Source organism: Etheostoma cragini, chromosome 7, assembly GCF_013103735.1.
Source record: "Etheostoma cragini isolate CJK2018 chromosome 7, CSU_Ecrag_1.0, whole genome shotgun sequence".
NCBI lineage: Eukaryota > Metazoa > Chordata > Actinopteri > Perciformes > Percidae > Etheostoma > Etheostoma cragini.
Window position 1 is genome coordinate 24,241,596 of NC_048413.1, and position 17,905 is coordinate 24,259,500.

The 17,905-nt window shown below is 39.8% G+C and overlaps 1 protein-coding gene across 6 annotated transcripts in view; it reads right to left on the reverse strand.

Moving 5' to 3' along the window:
• Positions 1-1,562: 1,562 nt before the first annotated feature.
• The window catches only part of krt8 (keratin 8), a 32,255-nt gene continuing 15,912 nt past the window's right edge, over positions 1,563-17,905 (reverse strand). Inside the window, exons 1-10 of one of the 6 annotated variants that reach the window (XM_034875927.1) lie at positions 9,766-9,784; positions 6,308-6,485; positions 4,198-4,406; positions 4,037-4,097; positions 3,820-3,915; positions 3,498-3,662; positions 3,241-3,366; positions 2,893-3,113; positions 2,723-2,777; positions 1,563-2,562 (exon numbers count right to left, since the gene is read on the reverse strand). In XM_034875927.1, coding sequence (XP_034731818.1) covers positions 2,317-2,562; positions 2,723-2,777; positions 2,893-3,113; positions 3,241-3,366; positions 3,498-3,662; positions 3,820-3,915; positions 4,037-4,097; positions 4,198-4,406; positions 6,308-6,484 — 1,356 coding nt within the window. In that variant the 5' untranslated portion in view covers position 6,485; positions 9,766-9,784 and the 3' untranslated portion in view covers positions 1,563-2,316. Of the gene's footprint in view, positions 2,563-2,722; positions 2,778-2,892; positions 3,114-3,240; positions 3,367-3,497; positions 3,663-3,819; positions 3,916-4,036; positions 4,098-4,197; positions 4,407-6,307; positions 6,972-9,765; positions 9,785-17,905 lie in introns of those variants that run through there. The other 5 variants (XM_034875925.1, XM_034875924.1, XM_034875923.1 and 2 more) reach the window with 5 other exon arrangements.

Here is a 17,905-nt window from a genome sequence, read left to right on the forward strand (position 1 = left end):
ACTGGCCAACGTTTGCTGAATTGCCTGTGCCTGCTGCAGCAGCAAATTTTACCTACTACTTTACCTGTCTCTAAAACCTATCTATCTATCTATCTATCTATCTATCTATCTATCTATCTATCTATCTATCTACTGTATCTATCTATGAAGAGATTGGCTTTAAAAGGTATGTCATGTTATGCTAGTTTTGTTTGTTATTAGTTTTTATTTTTGGTAATAATACAAATTTCAAGAAATTGTTATAGATTTCATCCCAAAATGTTTTAACACATAAAATAAAATAAGCTTTGAATAAATGTGTGTCAAAATGTTTTTCCCCTAAAGTAAAAAAATAAATAAAAATGGGAGTGAGTATTTTTGTCACCTAATGGTATAACTACTATTACTTCTATACTATACTATACTATACTAAACTATACTATACTATACTGTACTATAGCATACTATACTATTTTGTGGAGTTGCTAACAACGGTGTTGCTAAAATGCAGCATTTCAGACAGAAGATGAAAACAGGTATCTTTAGACAGTTTAAGAAAAAAAAGAGACTTTTTGCTCTAGTAATAAACCTTTAAAAGAAGTTAAAACTCAGATTTCTGAGTGAAGAAGGATGTTACCAGTGTTTGTGATAATCTTTAACAAATGAAGGAGCACTTTGTGGCACTCATTCTCAAATTTCTATTTGTGGAGACCCCAATTGATCAGACATTGAACCCTCCAAAATACTGACCCAGTTGTAATTTTACACATGCTAAAATAGTCTGCATGGGGCTCCCAAGAGTACTCTGTACTTTCAGAATACTTAAGGTGTATTTTTTGCTTTTAAAATTCCCAAGGCACAAGGAATGGATTCAAATGTGAGTATGTGTGCTCTGATATGAGCCATTATTGTTAGCATGCCCCGCTAAAAGCTTACTGTTATCAGACTTTAGAGTAATTCTATCAACTTATGTTACAAAAAAAAAAAAATTCAAGTACATTTTTATTTATAATTGCCTACTACTATAATACTTTGGATAACTTAGTTCAATTGGCAATTTAAGAAAAATGCAGTTTCTTTTATTATGTTGTCTGTATGGATTAACGAGTGAAGATGCTGCATGTTTTGCTTGGACAGGTAGTTTTAGCCTCAAACATTTAGCCCTAAAGTATTTATCACGTACAGTGCTACATCAGACCCTTTCACAGGTTCTAGTTTAAAAAAGAATCCACCTGAAACATTAAAAAGTCTCTTTTCTTTAAAAAGTCTCCTAACCCTTCAGCCAGCTCACTGAGTTTTAGTGTTACCATTAGCTGACGCTAGCTAGCGCTAATAAAATCCCCTGGCACCAGTTTAATGCAGCCAACCAAATTCCCGGTAGTGAAATTTCAAGGAGTACTTCGAGTTTCAACAGCAACTCTGCCACTGCCCATGTGCCATGTGCTGTGCTGAATGGCAACAGTAGCCCGTGTATGAGTGGTGGGGCTTATCCAACCGTCAATTATTAACCCACATTTTTTCCATTGTTACAAGTAAGACTAGACCAAAAAGCAATAAATGGAAACCAAACTATCCAAATTAGAATGAAATCAGGTTTATTTCAGATGTTTCAGTGGTACAAATTCACAATAAATCTGGTTTCTTTTTTTTTTTATTGAGAGTGGGAATGGATGTAAAGGAGGCTCAAAACACCATTAATGTACTGTAGTGGAAATCTCATTTTTTCCTCTGAACAGGAGAAGAAAAGAGGATCCCAAATGTCAAATATGAAAGTGTTATATGTGGCTTCTTTTGATGATGTCAAAATGCACAACAAAATGACCCTATGCGAGACAACAGATCTGACATTGCAAATAGGAGGAGTTATCCCATGTTTGCTTTAAAAAATCATCACCGACCACATTTGGACCTCCTTCTGTGAAAATCTAAGAACTGCTGTTGGCATTTTATGTGCAATGATTGTTGCCTTGTAAGGATTCTCTGTCATGACACTACAAGTCTTGTCTGCATGACAGCAGATCCAGCAACCAAAAGACAGCCAGAGAGGGCTGACTCACGTCTCTGTAACCATTTCTCTGCCTCTACTTCTATTTTGATGTAATCTTTGACTCTCTGTAGGTATGTGGTGCAAAAGAGGGAGCAGCAACACAGTAACTAAAGAGAGCGGTCCAATTATATGGATCTGTCATCTGAAAATGGTCAAATGCAAATGTTTGTAAGGCTGCTGTGTCTCCAAAGAGAGAAAGGATGGGGTTTATGGAAGCTTTTATAAGGGGTTGTCAGGGAGAGGAAGAAGAACAAACTAGAAGAAGAGTGAAATAAGGACAACTGCTGTTTTTAATAACGTTTGGTAGAGACTTGGCTGGTGGTCTTTTTTGCAATGAAAGTTCCACCGCTGCTGCCGAAGCCGCCGCCGCTGCTGTAGCCGCCGCCGCCGCCGCTGCTAAAGCCGCTGCTGAAGCCACCACCGGACATGGACATCCCGCTGCCAAAGCCGCCGCCGCCGCCGCCACCATAACCGCCGCCGCCACCGGAACCAAAGCCCATACCATATCCGCCGCCACCGCCGCCGCCTCCGCCGCCTGGTAATCAGATTAAGCCATTTTATTAGAGATGACAGGAATGAGGAATCCGTCATGTCCTATGCTCTTTTCATTTAAAATCAACCAAACTGAAGCATTTTCATTTGTATATTCAACTGGTTTAGAAATTACTTTAACAGTGAATATATATGCTGATACATACCGCTGCTTGAGGACTGTATGTGGATGGTTGCATTTTCACCGCCATGGCCAATTCTGCAGAGAGGTACACAATATTAGCTGCTGGTGTGGCTTCCCGCACATTGTAATGCAATGCAATCTCTTAGTGAAGATTAAACGTATGGGAACCCAAAGTAGTCTAAGCATTCACCTTGATTCCTCTCCTTCCAGAAGCTTCCTGTAGGTGGCGATCTCAATGTCCAGAGCCAGCTTGACGTTCATGAGCTCCTGGTACTCGCGGACCTGGCGGGCCATGTCCTGTTTAGCTCTCTGCAGGGCTTCCTCTAGGTCCCTGATGCGGGCCTTGGCGTCCTTCACTGCCAGCTCACCACGCTCCTCAGCCTCAGCGATCTGGGCCTCCAGGTTGCCACGCTGCCAGGTTGAAAAGTTAGCAGAAGCTTCAGAAGTGTGCCCAATGTAGATCATTCAAAATATCTTCTACAAGTTCAGCATCTGTGTTTTAACATACATATAACCCTGTAACTGTTAGAATATTTACCTGTCCCTTGACGGCCTCAATCTCATTCTGTAGGCGGCTGATCATGCGGTTCAGCTCAGCAATCTCACTCTTGGTGTTGCGAAGTTCATCTCCGGTCTGGCCTGCAGTGCTCTGCATCTCCTGGTACTGAAGGAATAAGATCAAAAATAATTGTTATTCCAGATTCCATGGGCAGACCCCTCCATTTGTATTTTCCATTGCAGGACATGTGTGTTGTGATAGAGTTGTTGGTGAGCATGCTTTCTCTCACTACCTACCTTCTGTTGATACCATGACTCAGCATCAGCACGGCTCTGGTTGGCGATGGCCTCGTACTGAGCCTTGACTTCAGCCACAATGGAGTCCATGTCCAAATCCCGGCTGTTGTCCATTGTCACGATGACTGAGGTGTCCTTGATCTGTCCCTGGAGCTCACGAAGTTCCTGCACAAAAGATGTGTGTATTTGAAAAAAAAAATCAATTAAAGCAGTATAATATCTATTTCTATTCTGTACCCTTGGCCAACAGTGCCTTTTAATGTTCCCTTTAAAAGCATAGAATTGGAAATAATAGGACTGAGGTGTGTTTAATTTTTCTTACAGCCTCATAGACAGCTCTGAGGAAGTTAATCTCATCCTGCAGGGCGTCAACCTTGGCCTCCAGCTCAACCTTGTTCATGTAGGCGCCATCTACATCCTGTAAGTTGAGAAGAAGGAAATGCTCTGCATTGGTGATTGGTGAGAGAAAAAGCACTCACTCATTCCACTGTTGTTACATACATGGTGGAGTTTTTTTTTTACTGCAGATCAATTCTCACCTTCTTAAGGAGCACAAACTCATTCTCCACAGAAGCACGCTTGTTGATTTCATCTTCATATCTGACACAAACAGTGGAAAAAAATTAGCTGATGGAAAATGACCGTTGGCATCAACTACTGTAAGCCAGCCGTTGTGTTGCCTGCGCTGGTATTCACTCACTTGTTCTTGAAGTCCTCCACCAGTCCCTGCATGTTCCTCAGCTCTCCCTCCAGCTTAACCTTCTCATTGCCTAGCCCATCCAGCTGTCTGCGCAGGTTGGCGATGTAGGCCTCAAACATGGCGTCGATGTTGGAGCGGGTGGTGGTCTGTTCCTGCAGCAGGCTCCATTTGGTCTCCAGCATTTTGTTCTGCTGCTCCAGGAAGCGAACCTATAAAGGGAAAATCGTTTCATGTTTAGATCCACTCGCACTTGGGTAAAGGTGTTAATTTAAATGAAAAACCATATTAATCACATCATGTAACTAATTCAATAATAGTACCACAAAAAACACTGGAAATAATCCACATTATAGAGTTGTGTGCTTGTCAATGTCTATCTTCATTTGATCACTTTCAGCAAACTAAAAATCAAACTGTATTTACTGTTGCTTTTCTTCGTGATCAGGCATGCTCACTGCAAGGTAACAAAGATGTTTGTCTTCATTGTTTTACTTTGATCACGAGATCCTTAGAGCCACACCTTTGTGTGACTTTGCCACACAACAAGCTCTCGCATGCACCAGCGGCCATTTAAAAGTGCCCCTGGGAAAGGGATGATTCAGACATAATCCAGTGTGCAGTATTTCTGCACAGTAAAGCTGAACTTTACTTTTTTCTATTCAGATCATTATGTTTAAACATCTGACTTGATCCTGACAAACACGTTTCAAAGCCTGTTCCCATAAAACAGGAGATGCATTTGAGGCACAGAGTTCATTTTTCTGCCATCTGGTTTTGAACCCAGGAGAATGCGGAGCCCATCCCTCCATTTTGGGTGTGTACAGTCCACATATCTGTAAGCCTTCTTTCTTTTTTTAAAGACCAGGTAAGTTGTACCGTACCACACCTCAGCCTAGCCCCTTCTATCATGCCACACCCTTGCCTCCAGGATGCATACTTTCTCTGAGTGAACTTGCCTGCTACACCCCCTTAGTCATTATTGCTACATACCTGAAGATATAAACTGTCTCACTGATTGAGTGGTGATGCTTTAGAGATAAAACATTTGTGTATAAGCATTTAATTTTGTAGTTATACAAAATTAAAATGTTACATAACAGGAAACTAATGTTTAATTGCAAAAAAATATATCATATGTAATAGTCAGAAGTCTACGTGGAATGAACAGGATGGGATCAGATTACCCTTGTGTAAAGACAGCTGAGGTGTGGTATGAACTCACTGCAGAAAAAGCTAACTTAGCATTTTCTCTCGCAGGGTGCGGTTAGCTCGTTTTTTACTGTCTGCTCGAGAGAACGGGTCTCTCACGTTTTTTACAAGGTCTTCATTTCTTCATGAAAACGTAGATGGCTGAATTATTGCAACTGAATAAGTTCATGCAAAGACTTTTGTATTTTGCAATGCATTGAATATAGTTGGAGAAGATGGGGTCCTTTTTCTGCAGCACGGTTCAAAGCTTGTAAGTCCTTGCTGCCATGGGAATTGGAAATAACCTGATCCCTTCTTTCCCTCATACTGAGAGCCACCAGTCACTGGATACGTACACTCTAGTGTTTCCTACCTCTACACAGAGACAGCTGAGAAGGGGCCATTTATGTTCAAAGAGAAGCTAAAGGTCAGGTTTCAGTGTAAATGCTAGCTGATGCACAGTATTGCTTTGAGAGCACAGTTTAAGGTAAGAGGTGACTACAGAGAAGTTTTGGACAGCTGGCAAAATCATATTACACTAATAACATTGTGCTCTGTAGTAGTAGTCTTCAGAGCAAGCTCTAGCTAGTCCCTTTGTCTGCACATTATTAAGGTTTGGATCAGTTACTTTGTAATATTTAATGAGCCCAGGTGGCCCCTTAGAGAAAGTCTATTGCAGCTATACAGTTCCACAAACCAATGAACTCTGTGTGCAGTGCATCCACTATCTATTCCTTACATATCATGTTACACAGTTTATTCACATCATCATCCATTATTTAACAAAATTAGAGTTAGCGTATATCAAAAACACACTGCATTTAAATGACATGTCATGGTCAATTTAAAAAAACATTGTATAGATGTAAGGACATTTTGAATGGTGTGGTACATACACTTAACATAGAAAAGGGGCACTCACCTTGTCAATGAAGCTGGCGAAGCGGTTGTTTAGAGTCTTGATCTGCTCTTTCTCTTGGGTTCGGACAGTCTGGATGTTGGGGTCGATCTCAAGGTTCAGGGGGGCCAGCAGGCTCTGGTTGACTTGGACGTTTGTGATGGGCATTCCCATACCTCCTCCGCCACCTCCACCACCCATACTACTGAAACCATAAGCACTGAAACCGCCGCCGCCTCCACCGCCACCACCAGCTCCAAAACCACCGCCGAATCCACCACCACCACCACCACCACCACCGAAACCACCACCACCACCACTGCCGAAACCACCACCACTGCTAAAGTTTTGCCGGACTGAGACACTTGACACTCTGGCTGGCTGCATGAATGACATAGATCTTGAGGAAAATTGGCGGCCACCACCTCCACCGCCACCACCGGCATAGCTACCACTACTAAAGCTTAAACCACCACCACCGCCTCCTCCTCCTCCACTAGAAAAGCCTCCACTGCTGGAGCGCATGCTCGTTCTCGAACTTTTGGTCATCATCTTGATGGCCGGTTTTGTTTCCTCTGAAAGGAAAGAATCCACAGAGAATAGGGGGAACAGAGAAAGAGAGGTATGGCAAGGCAGGGGAGCACACAAAGAGGAGAGTCAAGTCCCTCTAAGTATCTTCTACCTATTTGTGATAGATTTTTATATGTCAACTGTGGAGGAGGTACCAGGGAGCTCCACCTCCTCTGCAACTCCCCCTCTTCCAATTACCTGCATCCTGGAAGGTGTACTTGCAGGCAGGCAGATTGGCTCAGAGCAGCTCAGCCTGTCAGACAGGTAACAGTGCCCCTGTAAAGTCATCGACACTTGACACACCCAAGTGCTCGCAGAGGAGTGGCATCAGAGAAAGGGCTGAGATGGGAGGAAAGACATGTTAGCAATGGCTTTTTTACTTGATTAGCTGGGGGCTTTCTGAGAGGTTTTGGAGGGTGGGGAGATAACATCACTGATCCACCATTTTCTGCTTTTCATCATCTTGCAACGTAGAGAAAATGTAAATTTTTAGAGTTTTAACTAAAGGTTATATCTTAAAAATCTCACTGGATTTGCAAAACACATTCTGACTGGGCTGCTGTTAAAGTTGACCCTTTATATGTTTAAATTTATATATTATATGTATGCATTTGGGCATTGATTTCCAAAAAAATAAAAGTTTGCACGATGATGACATAGAAATAAATGCTCAAACTGCACCACGCAAAAAAAGGCTGGTCTGCCTTCAATTGTATTGGTGCCAAGGCAGAAATCTCTAAGTCAAATGCAATCAAATCTAGAAAAATCAAACCTTTATGTATATCAAAAGACCACTGGGCATGAGTGACAACACATTTTTTTCTCATTTGGGTGGACTGATCGTTTAAGCATGCAGTGAAAAGGTGGAGGTACCTGACCATAAGCGGGGCACATCTTTCAATACCAAAAATTATCAAGGTACTTAGCCTCTGCACAGAACTTAATGGTTACACATAGAGTAGAGCTAATAGAACAAGAAGTCTTAAGCTAAACTAATGCTTCTTTCAAGGAAAACACAAATGTGTTCATGGTGAGTGAAGGAGAAAATAAAGGGATTTAAGGATAAATAGGTAAAGAACTAAGCTAAATCTAGAATTCCAGAATTATTTGTTTCCAGTGTGTTAAGTATGTGTTCAGGCCTGCAATTTGTTGGTGCTTGAGGACACTGTCCATACTGTCTTCAACAGTCATATATTCAAACGATGACTTTTCTGATCACCAAGGCACTGCATTTGCATCTTTCTATGCTCATTCTGACAGATTTGGAACTGTTCAAACCTGTTCAAACCCATCTCAATAACCCTGACATAGGAGTTGGCTATCCAGTCTCTGTCCTGTAGTAACATCTAAAAGTGCTGCAGGGCACAACTGAGTCACACCCTAAAAAAATATGCCACTACTTCACTCTCACTTCCAACATTCTTCAGCCTTAGAACTACTTTAAATGCTCATGCATAAAAGTTCATGCATATTTGCAGGAACTTACTGAACATGTTTTGGGGGAATTTATCAGAAAATATCTTCATGTTCACACAGTATATGTAAGAGTTGTTTTCCATACCATATGCATCAACTAAAGCACAGTTTACCTGGACAACTAAATCTGTGGACAAAAGGTTTGTGTATGTGTGTAGCAAACTCTTGTTTCCTGACTAGTTAGCTTTCAACCAGATACGCTGATACAGTACATACAAAATATGTGTATCACTACAGAAAGTTACAAAATGTTTATGCCGGGTCCAGTGGAATCCATGTCGACTTGCACCAGAAACCTTTGAACAATAATAGAATATGGAATTTGTCTCAGCTTAATGGCTAGACTTGACCAATTACTTTCTTTGATGATATCACTTGCTTATCCAATAAACAAATTGGTCAATTATTTCCATGAGGCTGATCTCAGAAGAAAGACCACAGGCAATATATTTAGCATGACATATACCTCGCAGCTGTAGCGAAGTTCCAGTTACCACGCAAAGTTTATTTAATGTTCAATCTAGTCAGTGGTGGAAGAAGTATTCAGATCCTTTATTTGAGTAAAGACACTAATACCACACTGTAGAAATACTATGTTACAAGTAAATGTCCCACATTGAAAGTTTGACTTAATTAAACTTATGTAAGTATCATTGGGAAAAAAAACTTGAAGTATTAAAAGTAAAAGTACTTACTTTAGAAACGGCTTACAATCCAAACAGTTACTATGTGTTCATCGGCTAATCATTTCAGCTGTACGTGTATGCCTAAATACTGATGTGTGGTTAAATTTAAAATGACACATTGTATTTTATAAACTACACGTGCTTTCAGTGCCAAAATCTTAATACTAACTAGTAAAGCTGTATAAATGTAGTGAAGTAAAAAGTAACAATTTCCCTCTGAAATGTAGTGGAGTAGAAGTAGAAAGTGGCATGAAAAGAAAAGACTCAATTACAAGTAACTCAAATGTATTCTTCAGTACTGTAAATATACTTTGTTATATTCCACCACTGAGCCTAATGTTGATTAACATTAATGGCATTATTTTTTCCCTACTAATAAATAATATCACCAAATAATTCCTTAAAGCAGTGAGGTTGGGGACCCACAGGTTAATTCACATTTCGGCCTGTTGCATTTAGTGTTGAAATATGACCAAGGGGTTTTAACTTAAGTTATACTTTAAAATACATTTCCAAGGATCTCTGGGATAAGGTGCTCCTGCATCGAATCTTTCGTTTTTGGGAAAAATGTATTAATCCTTAGCTTTGAATAGGTTTTGCCTAACCAAGCCTTAACTGATACATAAAACAGATGATAGCATTCTAACATTCCAAAGCTATGATGTTTTTCAACTTTTAGTCTGGGGAGAAATTGCTAACACATTTGGGGCAGATTGCAGGGAATTGCACCATAGTTTGCAGGAAGTAAACCGCAGACCACTGTGTTGAGTTTGACAGAAACTTTTAAACTTCACCAAAATGTACTGAGCCATTTGTGTAAATAAACAGTGTGAGGTGGACCAATGGATCAGAAACAGTGGGGAAAGTAAGACCTATAGCATTTTAGACAGTTCAACCTTTTAAAAATGGAAAAGAACTGATGTCATAGCTTCCTCATAGCCTTGAACAACTGTCATGCTAATACTGATTTGCAAGACACACTACACTAACACTAAAGATGTGTGGAGCAACAACTTGGCGCACATAGTATTTGAGTGACAATAATCTCATTGACTTCATAGAAAAGCAATAAAACATTTCATTTGCAAATTTTTTCTGCAAGAACAATACCGATCCGAGGAACAGATGTTCAGATTGATTGATTGTTCAATGATGTTGAAAACGAGGGCCTCACCCTACTGCATTTCTGTGACCTATTCAGAAAATTGGACAGTCATCACAATATATCACTTTTTGACCAAAGACATTGGATTAGAAAAATTAAGTCTTTTAACGTTTTTTTAGAGGCAGTAGCACACACAAATCTGTAATGTTCTGTATTTGATCTCGTACGATATAACAGGTGACATTTCAGATTTTCTAGTCAGCGCATGTAGTGGAATGTTCACAAGCTTATTCTCTCTGTGAGAACCAACTTTGAGAAGGGTTTTTTCTTGACTGAAACTTGGCAGGAGGAACTGCTGACAAATGACAGAGTAACTATACCTGCTTTTTTCTAATGCCAATTAGGACAGTGCATCTGTAACTTCACTGTACTGGGCATCAGCGACCTTCAGTATTGTGCTTTAATAAATATTTCAAATTATTTTGCTGTTTGTCTCTGCAAAGACAAGGACATATATTCAGTCATGTGCTGTGTGCCACACCTACGTGGTCAAGACAGGTGTGTCAATTCCACTGAGATACAGTGGAGAACATAATTTCATATCTAAAACACAAGTAGTGACTCAATTTTATTAGCGTGTTTACACTAGTAATCGTTGGAAAGCCTTTCCTATTATTGTATTTGCTTTGTTAAGATTTTCACTTTAGAATTACAAGTGCAACAGAGGTTGTTAAAGTGGAATTTTTGTATTTTTCAGCATGGACCCTATTTTCCAATGCATCTGTGTCTAAGTGACTAATGTGACCAAATTGGTCAGGTATTGTTGTGGAAAATGGGCACCCTCAGTTTACGTCCATTATAAGTGTTTGTTTTTATCACTGACAAACTCAGATTGTTATTATTAGTGTCTGATGGAGAAGATGCCGTTACCCGTCCATGATTATGGGTCTGACTCACTAATGCCAGGTCAACATGGTAAATTTAGCTAAAAGCATTAGCTTACTTCTGAACTATCTGTAGGTATCCACCCTTTGAAAATATTTTTCTTTAGGAAAATGTGCTTTGGTGTAGGATTTCTTCTCCTCTTTGGCTGACAGTAGTCATCCCTGCAGCTGCTCCCTTGGTTCATGGCTGGCTTGGTTTGTGACTGACGGTTGCAGCATTCTCGATTATGACCGGAACAAAGATTTTTGTTCACATTAGATACTTACAGACAAATGAATGGGAATATTCATTCCCCTTTTATGTAAGCCAAATATATACAGTACCTATGTGAATATATTCAAGCAACTAACTATTGCCACAACACAGACATGGGAGGTGTATAAATAAGGGCAAACAACAATACATGTCCCCCAGTGTGGAGAAGCATGAACACTCTACCTAGAGTGAGATGGCTGTTGCATTTGATCTTTTAGATATTCTATTGAAAGTTAAATTTTTTTGATGCCTAAATCACCTGAAGCCTAATATAACCTTGTTATAGTTACTCCTAGATATTTTGAATCATTGTAGTTTGTATCTCCTGACGTGTAGCGTGTAAAGGCTTCTTTGCTGTCCATTGATGATGCAATCACGTGTGTGTGACTAAGTTCAACTCACAGCTGACAGATCAGCTGACTCTGAGTGGCTGATTAAACAGAACCTATATAAGGTTTGTGTGGACTAACGGGTCAGAAACTGACAATTGAAGCACCTTGTCTGCTGAAATAGCTTTACCAAAATATTTGTGTGGTTGTTATCAATTGTTTTAATTTCTAAACAGTAGAACAGCAGCCATTTCATTAACACAACATATAATGTATCCACCCCCACTAGGACCAAAACAAATCATCCCAATTCCCCCCTACCCATGCGGTGACCAGTGTCCTCCCCTGCCATCCTTCGATTCATATTGCATAGTACATAGGTTCATAGGTTTACAACAATAGAGCAGATTGCACTTACGTACATTTAAAGCCACACATGTACAGTGAATATTAAAACATCTGCTGATGCAATCACTATCGTTTTCATATCGTCCAGTGAGCAACCTGTCTAAGTATTCTGGTAGCTGTGCCAAGAGAAATCTCAATCATTCCCAATCTTCCAGAGACGGAGAGCGTAGGTGTATGCTATATTTACAAAAATGTCTGTTACAGAGCCATAACGTGAGATACAAGGTAATCATTTACAAGGTACTTTTATATATTGTCAGGTTTCTTTAGAAATAAACAATGGACAAATAGAGTTTAGTAGCTCAATCCATAGGGAGTAGGGTTGGAACCGAAGGGTTGACGGTTCAAGTTCTCGTACAGACCTAAGTACGGAGTGTGGTAGCTGGAGAGATGCCACTTACTTCCTGGGCACTGCAAGGTGCCCTTGAGCAAGGCACTGTACCCCCCAAACGCTCAGGACTCAGCCCACTCACTCTGACATCTCTCCATTTGTGTATGAATGGGTCCTGAGCATGTGTGTAAAGTAATTTCAATGTAAATGAATGGCAGTCAGTGGAATGCTAATGGCGCTTGATAGCTTGTTAGCAACAACACAGTTGCTACTCTTTGTGGAGGCTGGCGTACACCGTTGGTCCTGCCTAACACTTGGCTCACATGCAGTGGAGACCATATTGCCTAATTTCAGATGGCTGAAGCTTCTGTGTTGATTGTGAGATCTGTGAGATTATGTTAAGATTATGATACAACATTTTAGACTGACAGTAAATAAGTTTATATCGCGTGATATTGGAATAAGAAAAAAACAATCGTCAATAACCCCTTCAAGCATTGTTATACAATCCGATCGCCAATCAACACAAGCCTAATACCTGAGCCGTCCCTTCTTCAGTATTCCAGATATACATGGTTCCATGTGTATTATGTTTAGAAAAGACAGCCTGTAAATGAGGAGGACTCCATCTTTAAACAATCAGGGCTATCACAGTACAGTACCTGTGCATAAATGAGCAAACAAGGCTAAGAGTACACAGAAGTCTGGCAGACAAATTAAATTTTTTCAAATTCTGCTATAGCAACTATTTGTGTTTTGAGTGGGGCAAACCACAAAAAAAGAGTTCACAGCAGCTGCTAAAGGGTACAACATGTTGTAACACATACACATCATGCATTTTAATTTTTTTAAAGTGGCAGTGGTAACACTTGGAAAGGTTATATCTGAAAATGAATGTTACAAAAAGCTTTGTATTAGGTCAATCTCTGATGCTCTTACAGCAATTCAAATGCAAATTTCTAATAACAATATCACAGGTGAAATGACAAATGCCTATCAATAATAAAATACTTTTTGCGTTTTCAATATCTCAATTTTTCAATCTGCATCTTGCTTTATGTTTTTTGCACATACGGGGCTGTGTTCCTCCACTTTTTAGTCGGGCAGTTAGTGCTACAGTAAATTTCTATGATTAAGGTGTGGTTCTGACTACATCTGCACACAGTTCTACAACTCCCTCTATAAGCTATAGTACCTTGTTCTACAAAAGCCACTGCAAGGGAGTGTTAGTGTACTGAGCCCATCAAGCCAGAGGGGATTTCTACGAGCATGTATAAAAGAAAGATTACAATGGTTGCCACACCTTCAGGTGAATCAGGTAGATTCACTGCAAGACTGCAACATGCCTCTGTGTAACACCTAGACCCTTTTTATTCAATTTTATGACACAGCAGGAGGGAGTCATTAATGACCTAAACATACAGCCCAATCAACCAGGTCAGTGGCTATGTTCTCAGCTCAACTGAACATATGGTTCCCAGTCTGAAGAAACAAACTGAAGGCAAAAATCACGGAAAAAAAGCAAAACATGAAAATACATGCAGTATAGGTCTGGTAGACAGCATCATTAGGGAAGAGACCAAGTATCTGCTCACGTTCATTGGTTGTACACCCACAGATAATCATTGACTACCCAGGGCTTAATTGCAACCTAACTATAAATATAATGCCCCCGTTTTATTTAAACGTGCAATTTGCATTGCTAGGTATAGAGCAGCTTCTAAAACATGAGGTATAATGTCAAAGAAATCATTTTATAACAAACATACGGTGCCAAGCAACACAAAATGGTTCACTGTCCTTACAAGCTAATATTGTGGCACAAGAAACATTCTGACAATGTGCCATTCATTTGGATACGCCTTTATTCAGCTCTAATCTCTTGCCACCACACCCAGTTTTACAATAGCCAGAGGGAAAACTGGCACTGTGGAGGCAAAGCTGAACTTGAAGATGGCCGTGCAGAACAAGAGATTACATACTTGACAAGCAAGAAAAGGCTAGATTTGTGTGTTCATGTGTTGTTTTGCACATAAAAAAAACATTTACACTGTGTGTGTGTAGGTGTGAATGGTTAATAATGAAACCAGCATCAAAGCTGTGAGCGTTGATGAGCTGGGAAAGAAGAACCACGCCCTGGAAACCTCACCACATCCAGACAGCCAGCAAGACTATCTGTCCAATCTGAGTTTTTGTTGCACGACTAACACAACCTTTAACATACACATGTTCCACCAAATAAAGTTCCATCCCTAGACTATTTTGCATCTTTACCGTGTCTCTGTCCAGTGCTTAGCGCTGCCCAAGTTCATTGTGGTTGGTTTAAGGAAATGCCAATAAACCACAGCCTATTTTTCTAGATCAGCTCATTTGTTCACATGTTGCTTATTTAGATGTGGAGTTAAAGTTTGTAGAGTCAAGTACTGCAAATTTGTTTTTATTCACTGGTGTTCTAAATTGGTTTGGTGTTAAACTATTGTGGCTAGCCGTTGTGCTAACATTAGCTGAGTGATGAGTCAGCATTTCAAATGACTTGGTTTATTTAATAATTTCTTTTTATGTGGCAAATATATTATTGTTGGAGTGGTATATTTAATTCAGCTTTGCAGAACTATTTATTTTCCAATGTGTTATGTATATGTTAGATTGTTTTGTGGATTTATTTCTTACTGAAAAACTGTATGTACACCACTAAAGGGATGACAAAACCAGCCCTGCTCTGTGACGATAAAACCGAGGGTCTCAGCCACAATCCTCAACCCAGCGCCCCGTGTCCCCTTCTCTCCGCCTTTCACTCCAACATCTATCCCAACACAACAGAACACAGAGTAGCGCAGCAGTGCCGAGGGGTACCTCCAGGTGGCAGATGCAAAGAGAGTGGGTTACATAAGCATTGAGTTAGTGAGCTAACATCGATCGATGCATCCAGGGCTTAGCACTGCCCAAAAACCGACGATTGTGATTAGTTTTATGAAATAAAAACAAAAGCTTTTTTGCCCCATATGCCAGAATGTTAACTAATGCAGCCAGAAAATGCTCCATTGCAGACATTGCCCTGTGGAGATAGTTCTGGCATTGTGAGATTAGCTTGTCATAGACTAAAGTATGCCTAATGGGAAATATCGACCTAATGATGGTCCCAAAACTGATGGTATCAGAATAGCAGAGAATTAGAGAATTATGTGCAGCAACACCACAGCATGGGAATTATGAGCACCAATAGGAAGGACAACACATTTTAATCTCTCTCTTTCTCATTAGGGCCCGCCTTCTGCTTCATCTCATTCGAAGAATGAAATGCTTGACAGCTTGCCGTCTTGTCAGCTTCTCTTTTTGTTCACCTTCTTCTAAAATGTTGAACACACCAAAACCAAAAAACATATGCAACAATGTGGCAACCACATCCCCAAAATGCACTGAGTCAACCTAACTCTACGGTACTGTCGGTGGAAAAGCTCCCCTAAAAACCCTGTCCCCTGTCCTAAAAAAAGGACAGGCATGCAAACTTGCTGGACCACACCAACTTTTTTTTTTAAAGCTTACATAACTATTACCTCCTCAGGTATTCTCACAAGCACATTCCAAATTATTAATCATGCCGCATTGTGGCCTGGCAGGGAGGAGATTTAAAATGAACGCACACACGATAGATGGAGATCATTTATCAAACTGTCATTTTATTGTACCCCAGAGATGGGTTTGAGAGGGACTCATCCTCTGTGTAGCTGCTCACTTTGGAGCATGAGGCAACTTGCTACGGTTCAGCTACACACTTTTTCTCATCTAGTATGCAGCTGCAAACTCAAACTGTTCCCTAAAGCAGGTTGGCCTCGGGGATGTGTGAGAGTAGACTTGTTTTATTTAGTTTACTGTGTTCAGTGTTATGCTTGGATTAGTTTTATCAGCTGGGCACAATGCATTAATTCAAGGTTGTCACTAAGTCACTCCTTAAAACACCTGAAGGTAATTTATGTGGCATCCTCAAAGGTACAATATGCATTTATGAGTTTGAATGAATGTGGTTGGATTCACGTGAATCACAAATTGTTTACTGTTGGCAAGTTAAGATGACTGATGATCCATCAATCCCTCTGCAAAGAAATAAATGATGTTTTAATTAACTTTATCTGGAAAAACAAATGCCACCGTTTGAAAAAGGAGATCTTATTAGCCCAGAGAAATGCAGGTGGCATGGAAATATTGGACTTCATGGATGTGAACAACAGCTTTAGAATTAAATGGATAAACGAATGTTTAAAACATCCAGAAGCCCTTTGGTACTTTATTCCACAGTCCGTTTTTGGAAAAATGGGAGGCCTCTAATTTGTACTACAATGCAGTTATAATTAACTTAAGCTAACGCAAAAAGTATCTAAGTTTCATCAGCAAGCGCTTAACGCTGCAAAATTATGATTTAAACACAACTTCTCTCCTCACAGACCTATTATATGGAACAATGACTTCATAAGCAGAAAGAATGAGTCCCTATTTCTACAACGTTGGGTTGATCGGAATATCATTTTTCTTTCAGACTTACAAAATGATGAAGCTTGACTTCTTAATTATGAAGAATTTCTTTTGTCTAAAGTTTTTCCTGTCACCCATAAAGAATATCAAATGGTAATAAATGCTATACCTAGTGGAATTCTTAAACTAATGAAATGTCATTCTGAGAGTCAATAATTGGATCCGACCTTCTTTGTTGATGGAATAATTATTAAAAGTCATAAGTGTACCAATAAACATATAAGGAACTTCTTCTGGAGCAAAAGTAAAATCACTCCACGGGGAGAATTTGTTTGGAACTCTTTATGTTTTACCATTCACTGGGAATCAACATGGCTTCTACCATACAAGTTTGTTATCCCCAATAAAGTGAAAGAATTACTTTCAAAACAAAGCATAATATTTACCCCACTAACATATCTATTTCATGATTTGTGGTTGTGGATAGTAAACGTGAATTTTGTAAAACTGAAGAAGAAACTATCATACATCTGTTTTGGGAGTGTCGGTTCTCTGTGGAATTCTGGAAACCTGAAGTTCAATCAACCTACAGCTCAGAATATTCAACTTGTCATATTGTATATAAACAAGACACACAGAAAAAAGTTGGGCAGCATGAGAGTTAAATAATACATAAAGTAATTAATCTGTATCAAACCATTATTGTTATTAAGGTCAAACATGCATCTTGAGCTGTGTATTTCAGCTAGTGCTTGTAGATGTATTGGTGGAACATGTTGGCCAGTTAGTGCAAAAAAATTGCGGAACAGAAACCGCAAACTAGGTTTGAGATCTTTTTGAAACACTGTCTACGTTACCTTGTTTGTCCTGCAGAGAACTCTGACTATCAAAGTTCCCATGACATGGTGCTCTCTGGATGCTTTTACATAGACCTTAGTGGTCCCCTGATACCATATCTGAAGTCTCTTTCCCAAAGTTTGGCCTTTATGCACAATTACAGCCGCTAGAGCCAGTCCCACAGTGAGCTTTCCTTAGAATGTAAGTATGGGG